The following is a 25,414-nucleotide window of genomic DNA, read 5'->3' as shown; positions in this document are numbered from 1 at the left end:
CTGGCAGTGTTTCCCTGCCTCTCGACTCTCTCGCTCCCCGCCGCTGCTGCTCTAAAAGCCAGGGGGATAACAAGCTCTTAAATAAGTAAGGAGCCAGAATGGATAGGCCCTCCCTGGTGCAAGCGGAGGATAGGAGGATGGCAGAGTCACTTCCTTTTAAGAGGGCTATCCCCTCGGGAGTCATAGAGGAAGCTTATAAAAGTGAAGCACACAGTCCCTGCAGTCGTATTCTGTTGTTTTCTGTACAGTGTGTACAGTGGGGTCTGTGATTGAGCTGTGAGTGGATGCTGTGGAAGGTGGACTTCAGGATCGTTTGCTGTGATTCATTTTTTTCTGATGCTTATTTTGTTAGATGAAGTTTTAATGACCCCATTAGGGAAATGACATTACTACGTAAGCAAAACAAACAAGAGGGCGATAGTTTTCGTTAGAGATGGCAAGATACCACTTTATAATATCAGATACCGATATCATAAATTTGGATATCTGCCGATACCGATATAAATCCGATATAGTGTGTTTTATAATGAATAAAGCGGTTTTTAAAAAAATATCTTGCTGCATTTTGTATAAGTTGATACTCAAGTTTTAAAAAAACAAAAAAAACAAACAAGCAAAACTAAAGCTAGTCTATGCAAAAAATACACTGCACCCAAAATATTTCATAGTTCAGCAACACTGATCAATCTAATAAACCTGCTCCATCCTCCCTATTCTGGTATGTTAAAGAGTACTTAGTGGAAATATTAAATAACCTACCTAATGGGGTTGCCAACTCCCCAGCAAAAAAAAGAAAAGTAAACACCCCCCACCCTCCGCCTCGTGATGCTTAATTGATGTAATCAACTTTAATTTAATGCACGAAAAAACAAACAAACCCCATAATGCACAGAAATCAATTTTTCTACAATAATTAAATAGATTCAACATCTTTCTTCAACAGAACTGCAGACTGCACAGATGGCATCTTCCCAAAGGAAAAAGTACTATAGCTTACTAGGGTATATTAGACTTAACAGTTACTATATACAGTAATGGACTTCTATACATTTTACATCAGATTAAAACTTTGGGTGTAAGATTCAGATAATTATTTATTAAAAGCTAGACATTTTATCTGAGAATAAGAAAGAAAAGTATGTCTTTGTGCCCCCTTTTCCCTGTTAATGCCCTATCGGCCCCCCTGGCTAAACTTTGCTAGATCGGCCCCTGCACAGTTACCAGCCGTCAGCTACTTAGAAAAGATCCTGGTGTAGAAAGTAATATTAAATAAATTCTTACAACAGCTTATCAAAGTTAATAGTGCTGCTGTTGTTCAGCCGCTGGTTTCCTCTTTCTGGCGCGAAGTGGGCCAAAAACAAAGAAGAGAGACGGAGTCACGACAGAAAAGCCGATCAGCTGATCATTAAGCAGTTTCACGATTGAAGTAGCAGCAGGAGAGGGAGGGAGAGGCAGTCGCTCCATATATCAGTTGTTAAGCTTAATGTGGGAATGCTTTACAAACATTCAGAGATGGACTTACACACTTGCTTTACTTCTCTCTGGGATCACTTTCTTGGAGATGAAATGATTTGGTAGCGAGGCTACAAATGCTCAACCAGACCGCTGACAGGTCTCGCACGCCACAGCCGCTCTATCACGTGAGCACACTGCTCCGACGTGCTAAGGTTATGAGCTGAGTTATGCCATGTCGCAAGTTTTATGAGGTGCTTTTGTGATATTTAATGAATCTGATTAAATTTTTTATTTTTCTCCGATATCCGATCCAGTAATTTAGGTCAGTATTGGACCGATGCGTAATATCGGCTCGGTCCATCTCTAGTTTTCGTTATAGGTTAATATCACTGCCGTCTCATCTTGTGTTAGCCGTAGTCTCCACCTGATCCATAAAGTGTAAAGGTAACGAGATGAAACGGGTCTATTTTACACTTCATCCTTTAATCGCTGCAGAATATTGTTTCGTGCGCTGGGATCTGCATTTCTGCAGATTCTTTTAATTTTTAAGTTCTAAATTTGATTTTCAAAGATGATAAAGAGAGTCAAGTCGTGTATCGAGGATGGATTTTAACTTTTGTTTTTATGTTATTTAGATCTGAAAACACTCTTGAAAAAGCAGTGTCGCGACCCTGTGGTATCCCTTGAGCCAAAGAGCCCACAATTACCATATAAAACATGTTTTTCCTTCTTCCACAATCATCGGTCACCTAACGGTAACGATCGGGGGCAGACTTTGTGATCGGCAGCTTTTACTGTTAGTGTTTACAGTGTTTGTCTAAAGGGAGGCACCGGTTTAACCAGGCGTTGATTCATGGAGACAAATCGAGGTCATGTCATCTCACTAAACCAATAATGGCTCTGATTAATTAGTTAAGGGGCTACCACTGTGCACAGCTAGTGTTCCACATTCAGACATGGGACTGTGGAGTGAGACTGATGAAGTAACAGCTCTAACAGCAATCAGTGACATGATTGGTGCCCTGGAGCTGCTTTCAGTTTGGCTGAATAAAATGTCACCGGCTGACTTTTAATGGTAAGGATTTCACAAGCAGCTGAAGGTTTCAAACTACATCAAGAATTACAGAGCAGTTTATCAAAAATTACCAGCAATTTTATTCAAGCAGTCGATTTCAAACATTCTTGGCTTTAACCTCGTCCCACTGTGGCAGGGAGAGTTTTACTCAGTCATGTAAGAAACACATCATTTCTCTATTAGCTCGTTATATAAATAGGAAGGTTGTCCTTTGTGAAAATGTTTTATATTATTATGCCAAGACCCAGAGGGACACTTCCCCTTTCCCCCAGTTTCCCACAGTTCAGGATTTGTGCTGTTTATCTGCACTGAAGTGACCTGGTTCTGTTTGTGAACATCTGTGCTTTATGAGAAACGTGATGTCTCAGCCAGTTTTACCGAAGCGTTGGAGGATCGCCACGTTAGGTGCGCTTGTCCTTGAAACCGGAATAAACTTGTTCGTCTCTCCCTCTCCACACAGAGCGCTTCGACCACCACTGTCCCTGGGTGGGGAACTGCGTGGGGAGGAGGAACTACCGCTTCTTCTACATGTTCATCCTCTCGCTCTCCTTCCTCACCATCTTCATCTTCGCCTTCGTCATCACGCACATCATTTTAAGTAAGTATCCACAAGGACGCGTGCTCTCAGGCGTAGTGCAGACGCACAGTCCTCCGGGCTGTTTCCAGTCAGCAGGTTGTAAGTGGGCGTCGTGAAAAGCTGCAGCTTTCTGGCTCTTTACCATATTTCCAGCTGGGAGCAGGCAGCGGGTTGTTGGGCTCCGTGTGTGTGTCTTCAGGTATTGCTCATGTTGTGGGGAGCGAGACATATCACAGAGCCTTTCTTATGGGGACACAAAACAGATTATTGTATCCTTTGCAGTTTTGGTCTTTTTCTTTGACCAAAATGTGGACGTTAAGTAGGATCGTAGATGTGTAGTCGAGCTTCTCATACAGCTAATCCTTACCAAATTATCGAAGTTTACTGTTTTCATCTCGTGTAATCAGGTGGATAAAATCATGTCTTAAAGACAGAAAATGAATACATATTAGCAGTACAACAATAACATTGTTGGTGAACCTCAAGGTTGAGCTGTAGGTCCTCTGATGTTTAGTTAATGACTGATGTGGACATACTGGAACTTTGCTCTCTTTTAAATAGGGCTGACACGATTAGTTGACTAGTCACGATTACGTCGACTATCAAAATCGTCAACGACTGATTTAATAGTCGACGTGTCGTTTGAAGCTTTGTAAGATCCCAAAAGATGCAGGAATAAGTAGTAGGATTTAAGAGTGTAATAACGGACTGAAACAGAAGATGGCAGCACTGCATTTACAAGGATGCCAGCTGCCGTTAAACCCCGAAGAAGAAGAAGCTGTCCCAGAATTAGAGCTGGGCGATAGAACGATAACGATATGTATTGCGAAATAACTTTTTCTCGATAGAAAAATTAAACTATTGCGATAGGCCTCACTGCTCTTGTCCTCTTAAAAAAAAAAAAAAAAAAAAAAAGGAACAGCCAATCCAAATTAAGTAGTGCACAATCACAGCTGCAGCGTCACGTCACGTGACTTCTTACGTACAGCACAAGCGCCAAGCCGCACATGTGTATTTGTTTTGGAAAGCAGCCAGTCGCCGTGCCGCCCGGTAATGGAGGAAATGAGTGTGCCGACTAGAGAACAATCAACTGAGAGCGTGACCGAAGGTTACCGAAGATAAAACAGATGATGGTTCCAATGCCGGAGAGATTGTCGAACGGAAGAGCCATAGAAGTTCCGTAGTGTGAAGGTATTTCGGCTATTTCAAGTCAAACAGAGTAGCGCACACTGTAAATTGTGTCGAAAGCAAGCCTGGAAATACAATAAAGCGGTGCATGCTCAATCTCTGACTGGAAGCACTAATTCGTCATTCGGCTTTTGTCAGACTAAAGTAACTGTTAAAACTGTTTGAAAAGCTCAGCTATACAACAAGGAGAGATTGAGAATTTCCTTTTAGTTCTCAGTTTATTTGATATTGACAAAAGTTAGTCAATTTTGTCTGTTCTTCTGTAAAACAAACTAAGATTTATTTTTATAATTAATAATTTCTAAGTGGAATTGACAATTTATTAGTCTTTTGTTTGTTCTATTTTGAAACTTAAACGCTTTAGCGGCTGCCTTTTGTGTAGTTTGCAATATTTGCCTTTATTTATCTGAAAAAGCCTCATTTTTTAAGTACATCTCCCCTGTTGAACTTATTATGGGAAATAAATATTTCAATCAAAATAAGCTGCTGATTATTTCACATTTTACTTGTGAGCAACGGCACATTTAAATCTTACAAATATAGTTATTTGGCTTATATCGTGATAGATATCGTTATCGCCTGAAATGAAAAAAACATATCGTGATATGAAAAAATCTCATATCGCCCAGCTCTACCCAGAATTCATAGTGCGGCCCAGCTCGGCTCAGTTTCCAACAATGGCAGCAGCTAGTTAGTTTTAATATTACTCTTTCTGGGTCACAAAATAAACGTTTAACATATTTTCAGGTGAGAATGTAACTGTGTAAACCTCAAATACCTGCTCAGGTTATCAAGACACCACATATTTTCAAAAGCGCTCCGACGTTTTCGGAGACGTCTGTTACCCACTAGCTCGATAGCTAGCCGGGGTCAAGGCTCACTAGAGCCCGTGAGAACACCGGACTCCTGGCAAATCGTTTTCAAACCCACCGCTGTCTTTCGCTACTCAGGTTAAACATGATATACAAGTCATTTAGATAACTTAAAAATGTTATTGTTTGGCTTTTTTTTCAGTATTTTATTTGTTCCTGAGTAAATCTGTTTGGCTGAGATTAAAGTTATAGTTTTTACACAGCTGAATAAACAGCTGATTATCAGAAGTGTGAGATGCTGGAGAATATAGGTGTCCTGTTATATTTTAGATAGCAAGGAGTTTATTAAACTTCACCGAAACAATCTGCAAATTTCATTAAAGTTTAATAAACTACCATCTTGTCTTTATTTTTAGTTAGCACATACCTTAAACACTTAAAGCTGTAAGCTAATGATAGTTATATAAGAGCAGATGCTGCTGGTGCAATAAGCTGTTCGTTTTACGTCCAATGGATGATGATCTGATTAGTCGACTAATCGCAAAAATAATCGGTGACTGGTCAACTGTCAAAATAATCGTTTGTGGCAGCCCTACTTTTAAAACACAAGTTAGAAAAGTTGTGTCAAATTTTGTTGAGCAAATTTTAGACATTAGTAACATTGTAACTAGCGAGGCCTAAAAAGTTGCACATCAACATTGTGTCTCACCAGTTTGGACAACATTACAATCAACAGACTGAATCTGTAAGCAACAGATTCATATCAGTGTAAAATTATATCTGCATGTGTTTCTTAATTTGGGAGAATAGTTGTGTTTGAGTTTTCATATCGTGGCATCCACCTGCTCTAGATGAGTTTGTTAAAGCGAATCACAACATGCCCACATCTACCAGACAGGACTGTAAAATAGATTTGAGAAAAATACTGAACCCACACAGCTGACGACATATCTCTGACATCTTTCTCCCAGACTGTCAAACAATAGAGGAAAATTAAATCTGTCTTAATGTGAAACAGCATCCTGTAAGTCAATGTTTCTACAGATCATCTGTGGTTTAGTGATCGTGTCTTTGTGGTATTCGTATGATTCTGACCTCACCAGCCTTCAGGGACTGCAGCAAATTTACAAGATGGACCTACGTGCTCATGTTAACGTGCAATCTCCCTTTTATTTAAAAGGCTACATGCAGTTAGCTTAAGGTTGAGTTACAGTTAGACGAAGTTTGGACTAATGTCCTCTGAAGCCATGGATACATGACTGCGAGTGCTGGGAACAGCAGCGTGGGTCAGGATTAGCTTGTAGGGATGATTAAAAATGTTCCTGGCTCAGAGTGGGTATACAGGTGGCTGCAGTCCTTCATAGATACTGATTGTAACCTTTAATCCACTTTGTAAGTCTGAATGAATGAAGAACACAGTAGGTAGAGATGCTCCCTATAACCACTTATTGGGGGCCAGCTCCTTCATCTGGCTCTGTGCCGCTTCTCTACACACTTGGAAGCTAAATTGGAAAGCCAATTAAAGCGGCACACTCGGCTGAGCTCAGTTCTTCTTGTCAACTCTTAACCTTTACTCAGGACAGTGTTTGCAGCAGGTAATGGCGTAGTGCTCAGTATCTCATACAAGTCCCACATTCTGCAAACAGCAAACACGAGCTGCGTGCTGCTCTAACAGAAACTGTTTTTCCCTTTCACAGGCTCTCATCAAAACGGCTTCCTCAGCGCGCTCAAAAACAGTCCTGCCAGATATCCTTTCACTGTTCCACGTCGGTGTCGACTTAAACCTGGATATTTCTTTAAGCAGTCACGTTAATCACACATGTATCGTTGCTGTCCTTCATCTCATCAGCGTTGTTAAAAATGGCAACATCTGCCTGAGTGATGCTGGAGAACTGCTGATTATTGTCGTGGGGGTTATTGTAATTCATCATCAGACTAGAAAAACCTTCATGTGATCTTAAACACTAACTGGGACTAGAGAACATGAGACATCATATATATCCCAAATTAGCTTCTCTGCATTGGCTGAATTTAGTTGAATAATCAGGCCCCGTCATATCTTTAGGACCTCAGTAACTCGTAGCTGTTATCCTAACAGAGCGTGTTGCTCTCGCTCTGCAGGCCTACTTGTTGTTCCTAGAGTATTTAAAAGTAGAATGGGAGGCAGAGCCTTCAGTTTTCAGGCCCCTCTTCTGTGGACCCAGCTTCCAGTTTGGATTCAGGAAGCAGACACTATCTCTACTTTTAAGATTCAAACTCTGTTTTAAAGCTTATGGATCAGGTGACTCCGTTGGTTGTCTTTCTGAGGCTCATGTTGCTCTGGGACTTCCCAGGATGCCGAGCGCTGCTCTGGTTGTTGGATCTGTTCTATATAAAATTCCTTGAGGTGAACGCTGTGGTGAACTGGCTCTGTATAAACCTGAATTTCGGCCAGCGTTCTCACAAACATTTATATTCCCAATGATTACTCTGATGTTACACATGCAGATTATTCCATAGGTCAGATTTATCTGCATGCCTCTGCTATTTTCTCCAGCTGTGTCTCTTGCATGACTTACATGCATCTGATTAGTCTTGTACTGCGGGGCTTACGCGGCACGCAGGACAGCGAAATTTTTATGGCTCTGACTCTGCGTCGCTCTTCAGCTGTGTCATGTGACTCAGACGGTGTGTGTGGGTGTTGTTACAATTATTGTGTTTATTGTAGCCACGTCTGGACTGTTGTAAGTCAGATAAAGTTGAGCAAAGAGGTTCATCGCAGCCTTTTAGCTGTGAACTGTTCACATGATGATTTGGAGTTAATGTGGCCTCTACTGCAGAAGGTTAGGTGGAGGCAGCAGAGCCTCGCTTTTATTCGCTTTTAATCATGAAGCAGCTCGTGACTATTTTGGCAGCCCTTTAATGCATTTTCTTCTGCTTTAAACATTTTGATGTCTTCTCTCACTCAAATACGGCGTGGGGTCGTGCGAGGTCAGGACTGATAAGCCCGTTCAGAGGTAGAAATGAAGAGCGGCTCTAAATGATCCCAGTGCTCGGTGTACAACACAAATCCGGTTCAGAGCACGGGCTGCCACACCGCCGCTCTCTCGCTGCCCTTCTCTCTGTGCCTGAGTGTGATAACTTTCTGAGGCAGAGAAATGTGCCAAGCCACGCTGATAAAGTCTGCTGTCCTACAGGGCTTTAATAAAGCTGAATTGCAGTCGATACTATCGCAGCAGGCCTTTGTGCTCGAAGAATGATGACATGTTTTGTCCTTGCTGAGGAGGAAGAGATTGGAGGAGAGAGAAGAAGAGCGTGAGGGCATTATGTAAAGTTTCTGAGAGGATGCAGTATGATGCTAACCTACTGAGCATTTTCCAGCAGCCCTTCAGGCACTTAGTTATGGTGTCTGGGTATTTGTATGTGTCATCCTTGGAGGTAGTGCACATTAAGAGTCAGCGGTGTTTGTTTGTGTAGAGGATTCATCTCGAACAGTGCGTGTATGTGGAGTAGAGAAAATGAGCAGTACGAGCCAAACGAACTGGTAACTGGGAAGTACTGGCGAGAGGAGGGCGGCCCTCAGGCTGTGGGTCAGTGTGCTCGCTGCTACGGCAGCACCTCGGTGTTCGGGCTGGCTCCGTGGGTTGTATGAGCTTTCATATTATCATCTGTCACTGCATGAACACCACAGCAGAGTTATTCCTTGACTTCTTTGTGTCACTGTGCTGGAAGTGGTGGTGTGTTTCTTCTCTGTGTGGTCCATCGTGGGCCTCTCAGGCTTCCATACCTACCTGATCAGCTCCAACCAGACCACCAATGAAGACGTGAGTATGGACACAAAGTGCATTACACCACACGCTGCAGAAACGAGGCAGAATGTTCACATGTGTCGTGTGCTAACAGACTCCATTTAAAGGGCAGGAACGCCATAAAATGTTATTTTAAATTGAAACGGCACTAAAACCATTTGATCTTTTTATTGGTTCATTCACTCATTTTCAATTCGGTGCCAGCAACTGGAAAGTAGCGGGCACACGACACGAGAAAAGTTGTGTGATACTAAAGCGTCACACCTGCTGCAGCGTCGAACTGCTCGTTAGTTTTAATATTAACGTGATTAGACTCAGTGGGGGAGGGGCTCCCCACAGGAAGCCCGAGGCAGCGGATCAGAGCTTTACTGGCCCGAGAGAAGAAAACGAGCCCATTTTTGTAATAGTACAACAACACAGCGTCTTTATTCATCGTCATATTCTACATCTGCCAAATCATTTCAATCGAAAGATTTTAAGTATATTTAGCGGAGGGCTCGCAGGGTTAGGCTTGATTTTAATTTATGCGTGAAAGACTTTTTCTTCATGTTGAAGCTGACTGAGCAGCTGCTTTGAATTTTAGCCCAGGATGGTAACAGAGGCTCCGTCTCCATGTTAAAGTACACATGTGATCGCCTTTTCACTGTGGAGAAACAGAAGCCAAGTCTTTGAAAAGTTGTTATTCACAGAGAACACTTTTCTATTTGTTGTCACAAATGTGAGGGGAAACGCTCGTTCTCACATCCTGCAGCACACGCGGTGCCTTCCTGCAGTTTCCTCAAGCAACGTTTCTTTATTTCATTTTCCTGAAACGGTTTCTTCAATTTTAAATTCTGATAGAAATGATCAAAAATATTGATGAGTTGTTTAAGCCGGTTTGCTTCACAAGTAACATAAGGCCAGTAGCTGGCCCTGAGCCATCGGGTCACTGAGTACACTGACCTCTGGACCAAATATTTATGGGTAACAAAATTGGACCATTTGGGAAAGAGGAGAGCGAACAGTTCAGGAGCCGACACCGTGAGTGTGCGTTGGTGCAGCTTGAATCAAACGTGTAATGGCCTCATTAATGCTGAAGTGTGGGTGTGGCTTATTTCACATTCTGCAAAAAAACTACATAAACACGTCCGCGTCCCAACTTTTTTCAGAAGCATATTCCCAGCATACAATTCAAAATTAGCTTCTAAAATTCCAGCTCATCACATGTAGTTGTTATTTTTTACTGTTTCAATGATTTTCAGGTTTTAATCTGAAAGATGGCGCCGGTGCACTTGGCTTGCCGTCCGTCTCGCCGCTTTTTACCCTCCCTTTTTCCCTTACCTTCCCTTATGGACCTCGGCACTGTGTTTTTTATCTTTATTTTTCTAGTCTTATGTTTATCTAGTGGTTGTGGACTGATTACATATGACAGGCAAATACTTTTAAATATTCGTTCTTTAAAGTTCTCAGTGACGTTGGTTCCTTGCTAGCCTGAAAATCTGGGAACTACAAACACGCTGATGTGTGCATTTTAATCCTTTTAAAAGAAGCGTTTTTAATGGAGTTTCTGATTATTTGCTCATCTGTATGGTGTGTGTTCATTAGCTGCACAGAAGCATGGACTCACAGCTGTAACTCCTTTTCACCTCAGACTGTGAGTGAGTGGTGCTCGAGCTTCGCTGGTGAGCTCAGCTGATTCGAGAATGGCGATGATAATTTTCAAGGTCACGGGACAGAAGTGCGCACGGCCCGCTTGAGCTCCAGACTAGACACAAACAGCAGCGTCTGTTTATCGATGACACTTTGGATATTTATCTGTCTCACTGAAGCTTTGCATCTCTGCAGATAAAAGGTTCATGGTCATCTAAAAGAGGGAAGGACAACTATAACCCCTACAGCTATGGAAACATATTCACCAACTGCTGCGCAGCGCTGTGTGGACCCCTGCCACCGAGGTAGGCTGGGTGTGGGTGTTTGTGTTTCTGTGAGGCGATGTACGCATTCCTCGTTCCTCGATGGTCAGATGAGGACAAAGAGCCCATCGTTCCCTGCTCTGGGGGGAAAAAGCCATCTCAGTGTCATCGTAGTTTCCCATTTTCTCCAGAGGCAAAAATAAAACTGTTACTCAGAAGTGTTTGATGTGAGGAGCTGCTGTGAAATGAGCCTGCCTGCAGCCTTTTCTCTAAACATAGCAAAGATACTGCAAAGCATTTCAGGCCTATTTGAACCAAATCCGAGATCAAAGTTTCCCACATTGATTAGATTTTTTTCTGCCCATGTGATTGAACAAAAACACAGCAGCTGTCAGCTCGTGTCTGTGCGACTGCACGTTGCCCCCCGGCATTGTTTTTATGTGCTACGGTAGATTTCAGTTCCCCATCTGTATATGTCGACATACTGCTCCTTCATATGCCTGCACATGTGGACAACCTTTAAAACTTATTACATGAAGGAACAACACAGCAAGTCATTACTTTAGTTTCCCATCGTACAACTCCACGTTCTGTCAAACACTTCATCCATGTTCCTTACTTTGTAGATTACAAATTGTAGTTCTTGTCATATTTTTCCACTAAAGGAGAGTGAAAGGTCTCCCCAGTATACCACAGTCCACCTTTAAATACCGAACCTTTGAAAAGCTTAAAGACAAAGTGTCCTGAAAGCAAACTGGACTCAATCATTTACATGAATAAAGATTATGTAGGTAAGCAAATTCTGCCTGAAACAAGGAATCGGTAGTTTGATGAATTCTGTCTCCATTCCTCATTTGTTTTTCTTCCAGTTCCATCTTCCTTGTTCTTATTGCGGTTTCTTTTCTCTGGTGCGGGTTTAACAGAGATTCAAAGTTTTCTCTGTGGTGGGTTTTAATGTTTCAGAAGATGGTGACTATTGTGCAAATTCATTACTTTACAAACCCGTCTCTGCCAGTGCCCATTCTCATTACTCATCCGTGAATCTGAAGTCGCCGTTTCCTCTGATTTTTATGGCTTGGTGGTTAGAAATGAGGCGCCACCTTGGATCGACTCTGTCAGAACAGCACAAATATCTTTTTATCCTGAGGAATTTTCAGCTTTTAACGTTGCATTTAAGTACCTGCAGAGTTCCTCAGTATATGCACATGTATAAGAACAGCAATGATGTGTCAGTGTGTTTGACTCTTCTGTGATTTTGCCGTCACAAGCTATGCATCTCCCATAACGGCTGCAGCGGGTGGCAAAGGAGAGTCCTCGGCTCACAGGTGGCTGCCGTGTGTGTGTGTGTGTGTGTGTGTGTGTGTGTGTGTGTGTGTGTGTGTGTGTGTGTGTGTGTGTGTGTGTGTGTGTGTGTGTGTGTGTGTGTGTGTGTGTGGCGCCACAGGTGTCGCACAGCTGGCCTCACCTGCCTCTTGGACTGAGCGAGCTCAGACCCACAGAGACAAAAGCCTTTTGTGTTTTACTCCCTGCACAGATTCTCCACTCAGACTTTCAAATGCATCAAACTGCAGGTTTCTGCTTCATTCCAGCTCAGTCCTGCTGGAGCTCACCGTCAGCACTTTGTGTTAAATTCTTATCGAGCTTGATGCCTCAGCTGTGTCCGATCGGCCTGTGTTTGGCTGATAAACAGCCCCTATCATCACACGGAGGCATCACTGTGCAAAGTTCAGCAGGTTCTTCTCTAACCAGCAGAGCTGTGCAGCATTAACCTTGGGTTGGAAATGATGGTTCACTCCACAGATGAGCGACTGTACAGTCACACTTAACAGAAAGTACGCCCTCATTCACTTCCAAGGTGCTGCATATCAGGACATAATAAGATTAGCTGCTCTTAAAATGAGGTAAATACAACCTCAGGTGACATAGTACGGTCTCAGTAATTATTTAACAAAAACTAAAACCATCCCTTCTGTAAGTAACAGCCAGCAGTGTGAGCACTTTGATAAAAGCAGAAGTTTTGGTGGTTTGTTGATCTGAAGCATCCGAGCATGACCGATTGTCAGTAGGGTGTCAGAGGGCAATGTGCCCAGAGCCACAGGGTATCGGCACGAGGTCATCAACAGGACAGTGATCCCACACACGGCAGCAACGGTCCAGTGAAAGTCCAACCTCAACCCTGACTGAATGCTGTAGTGGCACCTTCAGAGAGATGTCTGCACAACTGACTGAGAGCAACGCTGCAAAGAAAGAGGACAACACTGTCACAGAAAATCATTACTGTAAATTACTGCAGCCAAAGGTGTCGCCACAAGCTACTGAATCATGGGGCGGGCTCAGTTTTTCACAGGGCCGTTTGTTAAATGATGACATGCTGGAACGGGTCATGTGTTGTGCATCTGAGACTGTATTTAAATCATTTTAGAAGCTGGTATTTCCTGACCTGCAGCAGTGGTATCAGAAAATAGTTCACACCGCACACAGTAGTTATCTTTGCTTTTATTGTCAACAGTAAAACCACAGGGTCAGAGTTTAATAAAAGTCTCTCTGTTAGAGCGACAAAGCTCTTTTGTTCATTTGTTTCATTCCATTTCTTTCTTTGGTCGTCTGCTGACCCACAGCGAGATCAACTCGACCTTTTCCTTTCTGGTTAAAGCAGGACGGGCCTGTCGGAGCTGTGTGTTGTGTTATTGTGCTGCTGAGTGACCTTTGCTGTGTAATGTTTGCTGACGGTAACGATGTTCTCGGCTTTTCTCCCATTAGTCTCATCGACAGACGCGGCTTCGTCGAGGCAGACGTGCCACAGTTGGCACCACCAACCAATGGTATCACTATATATGGCTCCACCCAGTCTCAGCAGAGCCACACGGTAAGACTGTTGACCGACGCCGCCACCACCCCCCTCCCACCTCCCTCTCCCCTCCAAATGCAGCTTTATGCATCACTTTGTCAGAAATGGCACAGAACAGTGTTTCATCTCTTTTCATGGTGAAACGATAACCAAATAAACTAAACCACGAAATTCCTGTTTTTTGTCATGTTGTTTAGACGTGTATACCTGTAACTGCTTCACAATAAGAGCCACCCTGTGCAAAGAGCAGGATAATAAAGCACGCAGGATTTCAGCAACTATGAGCTAAAATACTTTAAAGAGTCTGCCTTCAGGTTCATTTTATCCTCAAGCTGCTTCCTAACGTTAGAGAGTTTATATAAAGTTGCAGTGAGTGTTGAAATCTGCACCTGATTTGTTCTGCACGTGTGAAAAGGCCTCTTCCTGTTCCTTCCTTTCACAGTAAAAGCCCTTAGCATTTACACACTGACTGCTGTAAGGTGAAATGGCTTGTTTAAGCATTACATACAATTTTAACTTTGATTTCACTGGTTATGAAATAGAATATTTATTATTGTTATAAATAAAAAATTAATTACTTTTTCTTACTTCTCATATATGGAACTAATTAAACAAACTAAATTCTCCTTTTCAAGTGAACTTTTTGATCCATGTACACAAATTGTGAAGTTTATAATTATAATAATTATTATTATTATTGTAGAGGTCTAGCATAGATTATTTTATCAGTGTGTATGGCTGGAGAATTAGACCAACGAAGATCAAATGTTGCTTTATTTGTAAAATCTGAAACGTCCTAATAAACTGACTCGGAGAGGGGAGACGTGCTTCAGTAATATAAAGTTACAGCTGTCAGGTAGAAACAGTTTTAATAGTTTTAATCCGACTCTTGCATGAAAAAAAAAAATTTATGAGTTAATTATTTTTGTAATTTTAGCATTGACAGGAAGTACGTCTGTTTTCGCACACGTGTAGAACAAATCTGGTTTCCTGGCGTGGATCAGGTTGTCCTGCCCTCGTGCGGCTGCCGTGAAAGATGCCGACGGTCGACTCTCTAATGATGATCTCAGATTTAAGAATGTAGAGGCATCCCGCGCTGGCCCGGATAACTGGGCCCAGGCACGGAGGCTGGACACCGCTGAATCACACACAGCTTGGTTTTTTTCTGGTCTGGGAAAGTAAATCCAGTTAGTGTCTCTCATCGCTAGATTGAGATGGATGAAGCTGGTCTAGATTACAGCAGGCGAGTTCTCAGAGTCTGCACGAACCACGTCGTGTTTCTTTAAATCAGGTCGGCAGGTGGGGGTTATGTTGATGTGGTGGCCTGGAGTCTCTGATTTCTGGTCAGCTGCTCATAAGACGCTCACTCTGAAATCTTACGGAAACTCCTGGAATCGGCACATTTGGAGGATGCTTGTTCAACTTTTTCACTTTGCAGTTGTTTTTATTAAATACACCTGAACATTCTGGCTGTCAGATTATTTTGAATAATGCTATTTATTCCAAATTAAGTGAAGGAAAAATGATGATTTCCTTTATTCGAATGGATTTTGTTGTGCTGAATCTAAATATGATAAAAAAAAAAAACTAAAACAGCTGATTGATTACAGTTTAATTGTTGCACATTATGTGCTTATAAGCTCATGCCTTGTCACCTGTTTATGTTATGTTACAGATTAGCCAACGCTTTGTGCACAAACTAACACAAAATACTGTCAGTATTGAGGACAAACACAGAGCCAAGATTCCACAGGAGGCAGGGACGCGGTCTTTGGAGTTTCCTTTGCACAAAATATAGAGAAGAAAATATTTAAATCAAGTGTTTAAACAGTTACAAAGTTTGAGATGCAGTTTACTGCAAATTGCACCAGCAGGTGCAAAAAAAAGCACGTCTTATTTTTTGTGCTTGATATTGACATGAAGATCGTCTGTGTTTAGAAAACTAACTTCTGTATGTCACCCAAACTAACCACACCTAACCGACCCGTTGAGTAAATCTGGCCCTTGATATGAAACATTACATCATCAGGGAACAAAGAAACATTATTTTGGCTCTGCAGACTTCTTTCATATTCAGGTTTGTGCAGATAGAAATGAAAACCGCAAAGTGATTCCAACATTATTTTTCTTCTACTGCCCAAAAAAAGAAAAGTGTTGAATGTGTTTGAGGCTGAATGAACATCATCCAAATGTGTTGATTCGCTGACTTTTGCCAGGGGTTGTCATCTGTCACTGCAGCAGGCTCATGAAAAGATGAGAATCGAAATCACGCCGCAGGCCGTGAACAGGTCTTTGTGCAGTGTCAGGCTGAGTCCCGACACACTCGTGGCGTCCAGTTTACCTCCTCGCACACAGCTACTGAACACCTTTCCCTCTGCCGTGTCCTTGTTGGCACAGAGGCTCGACCTCGTCCTGGTTATTCTCACCGAGATGTTAAACGCTGACGTCATCAGTCATGATCTCTTGAATGGACCGTTGGGCTGAAAGCCACGGGAACATTCCCCAATGTTAGCACGTCCACAAATAACCACCATCTGTCTCCTGTAGCGGTCATGATGAGCAGCCGCAGTCGTCCTGGCTGTTTGCCTGGACGCCGTCAGTGCTTAACGTGTAGCTGTCCAGGTCTGGGACCTGTGTGTGTGTGTGTGTGTGTGTGTGTGTGTGTGTGTAAACGAGTATTTAAATCAGATTTTTGATTAAAAGCAAACAGTTGTTGGTGTGTGTCGCACGTTAAGCCGGGCATTTTTAGCTCCGTGTTGGCAAACGCGCGTTTGTTTCTTTGTGATGCAGCTTTAAATCGACGGAGACTTTTTAAGCTGTTGCCACGGTAACTGCGTGTGAAACGATGTCATTGCACTTTGATAAACAAACCCTGCTTTCTGGATTTGACTCAGTAAAAGGAGAGAGACTGACTGCAGTCATCACAGGCCTCCCTGAGAGGCTCACATCAGTTCCCACTTTAAGGAGGGGAGATCTCACAAAGCATCTCCGGACTTTAAAGCGCTCGGGTCAGATGTTCGAATGTCCCAGACCACTGTGTGACTTATTATCCGTTAATGTTGTCGGGAATAACACGCGTCACTCTAATCTCTCCAGTCCTCTTCAGATTTGTTTAAATATGAAACACAAGTAGAATCAGCTTTGTACAGCACGCTGCGAGAGCTGACACAAAAACTGTTTACCTGGCTGTACGAGACATGTGACTGCAAATAAAACTGTCCTAAATACCTGTAGAAACCTTGCTGTGCTCCTACAACAGGGCGTCGGTGTCTGAGTCACTCTGAGAGGGGGAGAGAGGCTCGCACATTAGCGGTAGAGGTCAGATTTACTGACACCAAAAGATTACTCTCAGGTTTGGTGCTCTGTGGTTCAGAGAAAATCCAAGTTTTTGGACATCTGAATAAAGCAGTGCGTCTCCTGACGACGTCTCAGGAACAGAGAAATGACTGTCTTCCTGTCATAGTATCCTTCTACTGAGGCAAAACCAGAGTAAATGTGGGCTGAATTTTGGGATTACAGGAATGTGAAAGCCCAACGCGGCCTGTGGTCAGCAGCCCGTCTAGGTATTGTTTCTGCCTTGCTGCTAATGAGTCAGTCGGTGTTCACAAAGCCTGACAGCACTCTATTTTCCATCAAACACCGATGACGTAGCCTGGCGCTAACGTGGAGGTGAGCGTGTTTCCTGTCGTTGCAGTGCAACAACCTGAGCCTAGCTTCCATAAGTCGATACATGGAGGACTGATAACACTTAAAAGCACATCTGTTCTGCTGTCAAAGGTCGCTCGGCCTGTGTTTACATCATGTCTGTAATCTGCTCTTTTCAGGTCAGTGAGATTGAGGCAGAAAGGTGAGATGTGGAGGACGAACCTCTGTGCTTCCCATTTCCTCCCCGTGAGGCTTTGGGGTGGTGTGGGGCGGGAGGCTGCGTCACGGGGCTCTTCCTGATTATTATGCTTTTAATTTCTGGTACCTCTCACACCCTGTGGGCTTTTCATCTGCAGCTGCTCTGTAATATTGATGACTTTGTGGTGACAAACGGCTAACAGGGTTAAAGCTAACCTCTCTGTGGCTGATGTGTGTTATCGCCGACTCGGCGTCCTAACCCAGTTACCGCTCGTTATTGACACATCCACAGCGAGGCGATCAATAGGCCATGAAGCAGGGACTTAATAGCAGCTCTGTGTATTGAGCTGAGCGGCTGTGGCTCTGCATCCTAACGGGACACTAACACCTTCTCTTTCTTTCTCTCCCTTCCCTCCTTTGTCGTCTTCACGCCTTCCTTTCGTTTGTGTTTTCTTCTTTGCAATTTTCAAATTCTGCGTCACTGCCATCTCTCCCCCCCAATGTCTGTTGCTTTGACCCGCACACCCCCTCCCTCCTCCCTTCTCCTCGTTGGCGCTTTCTCTCAGTGTGACCAAGACCAGTGCATTCAGAGCACCAAATTCGTTTTGCAGGCCGCCGCCACCCCGCTACTCCAGCACCAGAGCAGCGAGCCTGTCATCCTAACCACATCCCCCGAAAACGGAGGGACGCTACCTGGCCGCGCCTCCCTCGCCCTGACGGGGCCCTGCACCTCACTGCCCCTCGGCCAGCCCACCCCTCCGACCTCCACCTCCAGCTTAAGCTGCCACGAGGCCGCCGACAAGCTGCCCGTCCATGGACACACCCTCACACACAACCACAGCAACCCCCTGCAGGAGTCGTTGTTCCAGCACCACTTCCTTACGCCAGAGGAAGTGCCGTCGCCGCCCGGCATGCTTCACTGCGGCAGCCCCATGGGCCACAGCCACACCACGCAGGCCGGCTTCTACGACCCGGCCAGCCAGGACTCGCTGCACGAGGACTCCGTCAGAGGGCTGGTGAAGCTCAGCTCCGTCTGACGCCCCCAATGAAAACACTGAGATCACCGAAGTCTGCTGACCCCCACCCACGCTCACAGGTGGTGGTTTAAACTCAGCTGTTGGAACCTGTGGACCTAAATCAGATTTGTCTTCTGACGTTTTTCTTCCCAAACGTTGCAGCTGGAGCTGGAAGATCCTTCCTGTTATTTTTGTTTGAAACTCCGGGGAAGTTTAATCCGTTAACTCTTTGGAAACTTCACAGGAGACGTTTCAGGTTTTTGTTCCACTTCAATCCAAAATAAAAGTTTGGGTGAGAAGGCTGAGCGTCGCAGCTCTGACTCACTTCTTTTCTAAAACCTTCTCCTGTGTGCCCGTTGCTGATTGGACGGTGTCTTCTTGCCTTCTTTTCTTGGACATGGTCAGCAGTGCGATGGTTGATGTCTTCATGTTGCATATCATCAGGCTTTTCTATGTAAAAGAGACTGTTGTATTGTACTATGGTTATTACAACTTACAGATTATATTTCCTGTGGATATTAATAAAACCATCTTTTTATCACATTTGGCTGCGTTTCTATCGAAGGCGTTTGTGTGACAGTCATGTGATGCTGACGTTTTAACATTTATGGATGATTTTGAGCTCTTAGCTGGACGCACAGAAAAGGCCTGAAACAGAAGAGCTGTGGGTCCACACCTCAGAGGGTCAGTCTGTGGCCAAAGACGCTGATGGTTTGGTAGAAACTGACACTCCCACTTTAATGCTCTTCCACCCCCTTGTGGTCGAGCAGAAACACTGCAGCTAAGATTTAAATTTACATACTCTTATGAAACCAAGAGGAAAGGATATCAGCCTCATCTTTACTAACATTAGTGTGATGTCACACCAGCTGTAGGCTGACTTTAAAGGCTAAAAGACGGCGTGATGACTCAGTTCTCTGTTGGTCTGCTGAGACGAACAAAAATCACATTATTATTTAAGGATCCCTGAATTTCAGTTTTTGACCAACAAAAGCCACAAAAATATCTGAGCCTCGTCATCAGTCTGTGACCCCTCTGTGGGCGGTTACAGTAAAACCATGTTTGTGTTTGGGAAGTTAAAGAATTGCAAACACAATTCCTGAAAGTTGGGAGGAATTAAAATGTAAATAATAAGATTTAAGGATATTCTTCTTAAACCCATAATTTATTCATAATAGAACATAAACAAAAAAACATTTCAAATATTCAAACTGAGAAGATGAAGCGCATTGGCTAATTTTGATTTTGAGGGCAGCAACATGTTTCTAAAAGTCTGCACACGTTTGAAATCTTCACATTTGTGTCAGGAACATTTTATAAACTGTTTTTTGTGAACCTCTGTTCTGTGTATTTTTTTTTTTTTTTTTTTTTTAGTACCCAGTCACATGACTGCGCTGCTGAAAAATGTTCCTCCAGCTGCTTTTTAACCTTTTTCTCTTTGACGTTTTGCTGTCATCAAATTCAAAATGAGCTTTACATTTGATGTTTTCCTTTCTGTTATGAATGAAATTCAGGTTTATTTTGTTTTTATTTACGTGTTTTATTACTGGCGAGACAATTCTGGAGAGCACACTTTTAAATCTTTGCTATGGGGGTCCAAATCCACGGAGGCCGGCGAACATGTGAGGCTATAAAATTTAAAAAAGGCTCCCGATGATGGATCTGAGGAGGTGAAGAATCGCTGAAGGCTGCTGATCATCCTCAGGTTTGAATGATAACAGCAGGATAACAGGAACACGTTTGTCATTAAATAATGTGTGACACATGCAGCCTGACTGGGTTACATTTTTAACCACAGGTGATTATAAAGGAGACGAGAGGGAACCTCAGATTACTGGAGCAGGACTCGCTCCTCTGACGGACCTGTCAGTTATTTAAATCTTATTATCTCGCGCTGCACAGAGTGCTGCCTGTCAGGTGTGTGGGACATTTTCATGTATTTCAAATATTATTTTAAAGTGATTAAAAACTAATGCAAATGAAAGCTGTGACTTCAATGATGCAGTAAAAACTGCACTTCCTGGATTTTGTTTTCTATGTGAGCTGTACAGAAGAATGCAGTCCTTGTATTTATTTCACTGTTTTGCTGACAGTCTTATAATTAACACGTAAGCAGAGCCAGGTGTCGAGAGCTTCTTAACATTCACATTTATTTCCGGGTTTAGTTACACAGGCTGTATCACAGCAGAGATGCACTAGAGACAAGAAAAGAAACGGTCCAGGGACACCACAGTCAGCTGCAGCACGGCTTACTGTCATGCATCATCCAGTCTCAGCTGGAAACCGTTCATTTAAGACCCGTCCACGGCCTCCGTGCCAGACTAGCTTAGAACCATCCACGCCCAGGTTGCTGTGGCTAAGCTAATTTAGCACGATAACCAGAACCCAGGAGCATCGGTGACGCCGGTTTCCGTGCGAGTCACCACAGCTTGACGTCGGTGAGCTCCAGGTCTCCCATGATCTCCAGCTGGTCGATGCTGCTCAGGTCCTGCACCCGGTGTCTGAACTCGAACAGGTGCGAGCCGTTCACCGCCAGCTTGAACCGATGTGGCTGACAGAGGAGAAGGATCTGAGGAAGAAATTTTAAAAAAAGAGTCTCTGAAGAAGCAGAAGGCCTTTAAAAGCATTGAGAAGCTGCAGGTGGTCCTTACCTCAAAGTATTCTCCTGAGGAGAATGGAAAGAAGGGCAGCTCCCGCTCCTCCTGACCCCAGGACTCACCCAGGTACGAGTTCCTGATGAACACGCTGGACTTCATGCGGGGGTTCAGGTGGAGAGCGATGTTCTCCGTCCGGCTGTTCCGGAGGTTCACGGTAAAACTGGAGCAATGTATGAGCGTGCATCACTGTGAGATGGGCGGTCCTGGATAACTCGCACACAGATTCATATACGTGTCTGAATGTTTACCTGTGAGGATACATGCTGACCTGCCCTTTGATTGTGATGTGCTGTCCTGGGCTCAGGCCTTTGAGGATGCTGCCTTTGTAAGGGAGGCTCTGAAACAGCAGTGAAACCTAAACGTCTGATAAGAGTTTGGACATGTGATCGAGTTTTAGCAGTTTAAAGGTAAAAACTCACCAGGTCCCCTGATTCTGAGAATATTGCCTGAGAGGGAGAAAACACACATTTAGACACGAGCGGCAAAAAACCTGAAATATGAGAAAGACATGTACTCACTGAGTTTGGGATGTAGCCGATAGCGTTCACCCTGACTTTCCCACAGATGGAGAAGGTGTCAACCCTGTTCAGAGGAATTCTGTGCTTGTATTCCAGCAGGTGCGCTCCATTTACCGCCACCTGCAGGTGAACAAGGAGCGTTATCTTTCGGTTCCACATGCAGGCCTACCATCTCCACCAGCTCGGGCTCACAGACCTTGAAGGCGTCTTCATGCACCAGGATGATCGTCTCGAAGGGGGCGCCGCGCTTGTAGGGCAGCTGGTGGAGCGTCTCCTCTCTGCCCCAGCTCTCCTGCAGCAGGGAGTTGCACACCACACAGGGCGAGCCCTTGAAGCGAGGGCTGAAGTGGAGGGCGACGTCAGAGCGTGGTTTGGTGCTGCAGCCACTCGACAGGTCGATCTGAAACCTGCACAAAGTTTAACTGCCCATTAAATCATGTCGTGCATCAACGTTTAACTTAAACTCCACGTGGATGTAACTCCATCCTTTTATTCTGAACCCAGTTGGCAGAACAGCTGAGCTCTCAGATGTGATTTAAAGAAAAGAGAGAGAGACTTTGAGTGGTCTGACTGTAGCAGAGCTGGGAGCGATGCATGATCACCGAAGAGAATAACAACCTCATTGATATCAGCCAAACTGATCCTGGACCTGTTCTCTGCAACTGGAATTGAATGTGCACAGATCAGCACATCCAGGGTAACTTCTCAGCGATCCCAGTAAACCCAGCAGGAGGCGGGGTTTCAGCATCTGACCAATCAGGTTTACTGACAGTGAAGTGGCTGAGTGTACAGATGAAGACAAAGCTGACGAGTTAAATACAGACTGAGTGTGTGTGAGCATCCAGAGCTTTGCTCAGTCAGTCTGTGTTCATAAAGTTTATTTGAATCAGGAAGGAAAGAGTTGGCAGTGAACGGATCTTCATTAACCTCCTAAGACCTGAACTCTTCCACAGCAGCATTTTTAATTTCTCTTTGATATTTGGGCTCATTGGGGCCCGATGAATGTAAAAACAAAGAATTACCAGATTTTCTTTTTTACCTTATTTTTGTTTTTAAGAAAAATCAGAGCCACATATGAGGATATTCATTTAAAATTCTGATAGAACAGTGGCAGCATAATGTCCTCGTAAGTGGATATCAGGCCCTCGTAGAGCAAAATTGAGTATTTTGGTCTAAATAACCCAAAATGTGATGTCCACATATGTGGATGGAGGTCCTAGGAGGTTAAAGGAACATTTAGATGTGAGTGAGACATTTGATTGAGCTGCAGTGTCGGAGCTGTTTAAGGAAAGAGGAAATGTAAATAAATCAGGAATTAAGTTTCTATAGTTCTCACTGATGCTCATGACATAAAGACTTTGGATGGTAAAAACCGTCAGACCCTGTGAGGGTCCAGGAACAGCGGCACTTTTCTGATTGGCCAGCAGACGATGATTTCAAACCTGCTGATCTCTAATCTAGAAACAGAACTGAGCAGATTGGGTCTCCAGCATGAGTGAGAAGTGAACAGCTCTGTGAGAGGCTCCGGAGTTTTTGGGTCCTTGCTGCTACATCGTACCTAAACAGACACACAACCCCCCACGCACACTGTACACACCAAAATAATATCACATATCAATAAGCAGTAACCTCAACATCGTTTCACCTTTTGATCAGAACCACGGACAGCACCTGCAGTCAGAGACGTTTGTGCTACAAACTCACAGCAGAAAGATTTAAGTTTCGTTTTATCAGCGAACATAAAACAGCTGTAACATCTGGAAACAACAAACCACAGGAGGCCTCGCTGTGTGTGGAAACACTATTTCAATAAAAACAAACTATTCACCATCACTTCCTCTTTTCAGCTTCACTCATTTGCTTCACATGTAATGCTGCTGCTTTCACCAAAATATGAATTACTGAATATTTCACGTCAGCAGGTTCTCGAGCATTTCCCCTCTGTGACAGAGCAGCATCGGTAACATGTGACAGCACACCTGCACAGATACAAGCTACCCTGCAATATAAAAATCATCTCAATCAGCAGCAGCTAGAACATTAAAGTTATACAAAGATCAATAATTATGGTTCAATAATATAATCTATATGATTGTGAAAGGTGCCACAGTTTATAATAAGCACTTTAAATATCCTTTGCTTATACAACTTGTGAAACTATTAAGTATAAATAATTTTACAAATCAACACAAAATGAAGTTTTTGAATTTGCAGCAAAATCCATAAACCAAACTTGACAGGTGAGGGGCAGCCAATCAGAACAAAGGGGGCTTGTTTCAGGCAGGATGGACTGAGATGCTGCACTTAGTCCCAGAATAATATACAGAAGGATTATTGTGAACTTTAAATCAAGCAAAGCAGGTATGGAAGAGTTCAGTAATACAGTAAATATCACACACACCTGAAAACAGCGTCATGGGTCAACTTTCATTCTCTTTTAGCTGAAAATGTTTGCAGGGGGAGATTTTTTCTTTGTTAGTTTTCCTGCATGAACAGAACAAACTGCTGCTGTTTGATTTGAATCTTACCTGTCAGCATCGGGGGGGACGGTGCCCTGGACGATGATGATCTCCCCGGGGTGCAGGCCACCAGGTATGGGTCCAGTGTATGGGATCACCTGCAGAGCGGACATGGAAACCTCAGAGAGCCTCGTGTCTTCATTCGAGTGTGGTCAGACAGACAGATGTGGACAGGTGTGTGGGCAGATGTGCGGACAGCGCTAGAAACTGCATGCGTGCAGACAGCAGAGCATGCAGCCATCAGAGGGCTGATGGAGATGATGATAATAATAATCCGCTTACCGGATTCAGAACCGTGTGTTTAGCGTTAGCCACGGACATCGGGCCTCTCGTGTCGGACTGCGGCCTGCAGCTGTGCAGAAAAACGGCAGTCTGCGCAATGCGCGCCAAACGGGAGCGGGCTGGAGCTCTCCTGCGCTACACGGGGATGGAGGCAGTGGGCATCTTCTCTCCATCAGCCATTAACAGCTCGCGCATGCGCAAAATCCTACCATGTGATCGGCACCCGATCAACAACAACACGGATGAAGCCCACCCACGTGACCGTGAGAGCGTCACGTGAACCTGCAGGAAGTACATGACGTCAGTCATAATCTATCTGAGAACCTGGGAACATAACCCACGTAAAAATGTTAATAACTTATTTGTTAACTTTGTATGGAAGAATAAGCACCATCATCTAAAAAAATCATTGTTTGTGGACCTAAAGATAAAGGTGGTTTTGGCCTTCTGGACTTCATGGGTCCTGGACTATACATTTAAGGTGAAATGGCTAAAAGAACGCTTAAAATCTCCTGGATCATTATGGCATTTCATTCCACATAACATTTTTAGAAATGTTGGAGGTTTACACTTCCTATTGTCTTGTAGTTACAGTATATCAAAGTTACCAGTTAAAATGTCTGCATTTTATCAACAGGCATTGTTGGCTTGGAAATTATGTTATTCACATAACTTTTCTCCACATAGATCTATTATCTGGAATAACGAATGTATTACTAAGAGGAACAAATCACTATATTTGCAGAATTGGATTGATAAAAATATAATCTATTTAAAAGATTTATTTGACTCTGAAGGCCAGCTACTTAGTTACAATGACTTTATTACAGAAAAAACATTCCCTATCAAATTTAAAGATTTTAGCTCTGTAATAAAGTCCGTTCCCAGCGGACTGACTGAGTTGATGAAAAGCTACAAAAACAGAACACACCACATGCATCCGT

General features: G+C 43.6%; 2 protein-coding genes across 8 annotated transcripts in view; one reads left to right on the top strand and one right to left on the bottom strand.

The window, feature by feature from the left end:
* The window catches only part of LOC101481019 (palmitoyltransferase ZDHHC14), a 59,871-nt gene extending 40,834 nt beyond the window's left edge, over positions 1-19,037 (top strand). For 3 of the 6 annotated variants that reach the window (XM_004566491.6, XM_012923396.3, XM_012923395.5), the window contains exons 5-10: positions 2,991-3,128; positions 6,805-6,853; positions 8,808-8,910; positions 10,720-10,829; positions 13,548-13,653; positions 18,045-19,037. In XM_004566491.6, the coding sequence (XP_004566548.3) occupies positions 2,991-3,128; positions 6,805-6,853; positions 8,808-8,910; positions 10,720-10,829; positions 13,548-13,653; positions 18,045-18,515 (977 nt within the window). In that variant the 3' untranslated portion in view covers positions 18,516-19,037. Of the gene's footprint in view, positions 1-2,990; positions 3,129-6,804; positions 6,854-8,807; positions 8,911-10,719; positions 10,830-13,547; positions 13,654-17,459; positions 17,483-18,044 lie in introns of all 6 variants that reach the window. The other 3 variants (XM_076877825.1, XM_004566493.6, XM_004566492.6) reach the window with 3 other exon arrangements.
* A 1,582-nt stretch (positions 19,038-20,619) lies between these two features.
* Positions 20,620-24,712, bottom strand: lgals8b (galectin 8b). Of its 2 annotated transcripts, XM_004566490.6 has the most exons (8): positions 24,471-24,705; positions 24,198-24,286; positions 21,866-22,076; positions 21,670-21,789; positions 21,571-21,597; positions 21,400-21,488; positions 21,146-21,311; positions 20,620-21,063 (listed from the first exon to the last, which is right to left on the bottom strand). In XM_004566490.6, exons 1-8 carry the CDS (start codon positions 24,507-24,509, stop codon positions 20,914-20,916), a joined length of 891 nt encoding a protein of 296 aa, XP_004566547.3. In that variant the 5' UTR covers positions 24,510-24,705; the 3' UTR covers positions 20,620-20,913. The 2 variants fall into 2 exon arrangements, with proteins under 2 accessions (XP_004566547.3, XP_023009620.3); XM_023153852.3 differs by having other exon boundaries at positions 21,571-21,789; positions 24,471-24,712.
* Between the last annotated feature and the right edge of the window lie 702 nt (positions 24,713-25,414).

The sequence above is a fragment of the Maylandia zebra genome, linkage group LG19 (assembly GCF_041146795.1).
Source record: "Maylandia zebra isolate NMK-2024a linkage group LG19, Mzebra_GT3a, whole genome shotgun sequence".
NCBI lineage: Eukaryota > Metazoa > Chordata > Actinopteri > Cichliformes > Cichlidae > Maylandia > Maylandia zebra.
Note: the sequence above shows the minus strand (reverse complement) of the source record. Positions and strands in the feature narration are given on the sequence as shown.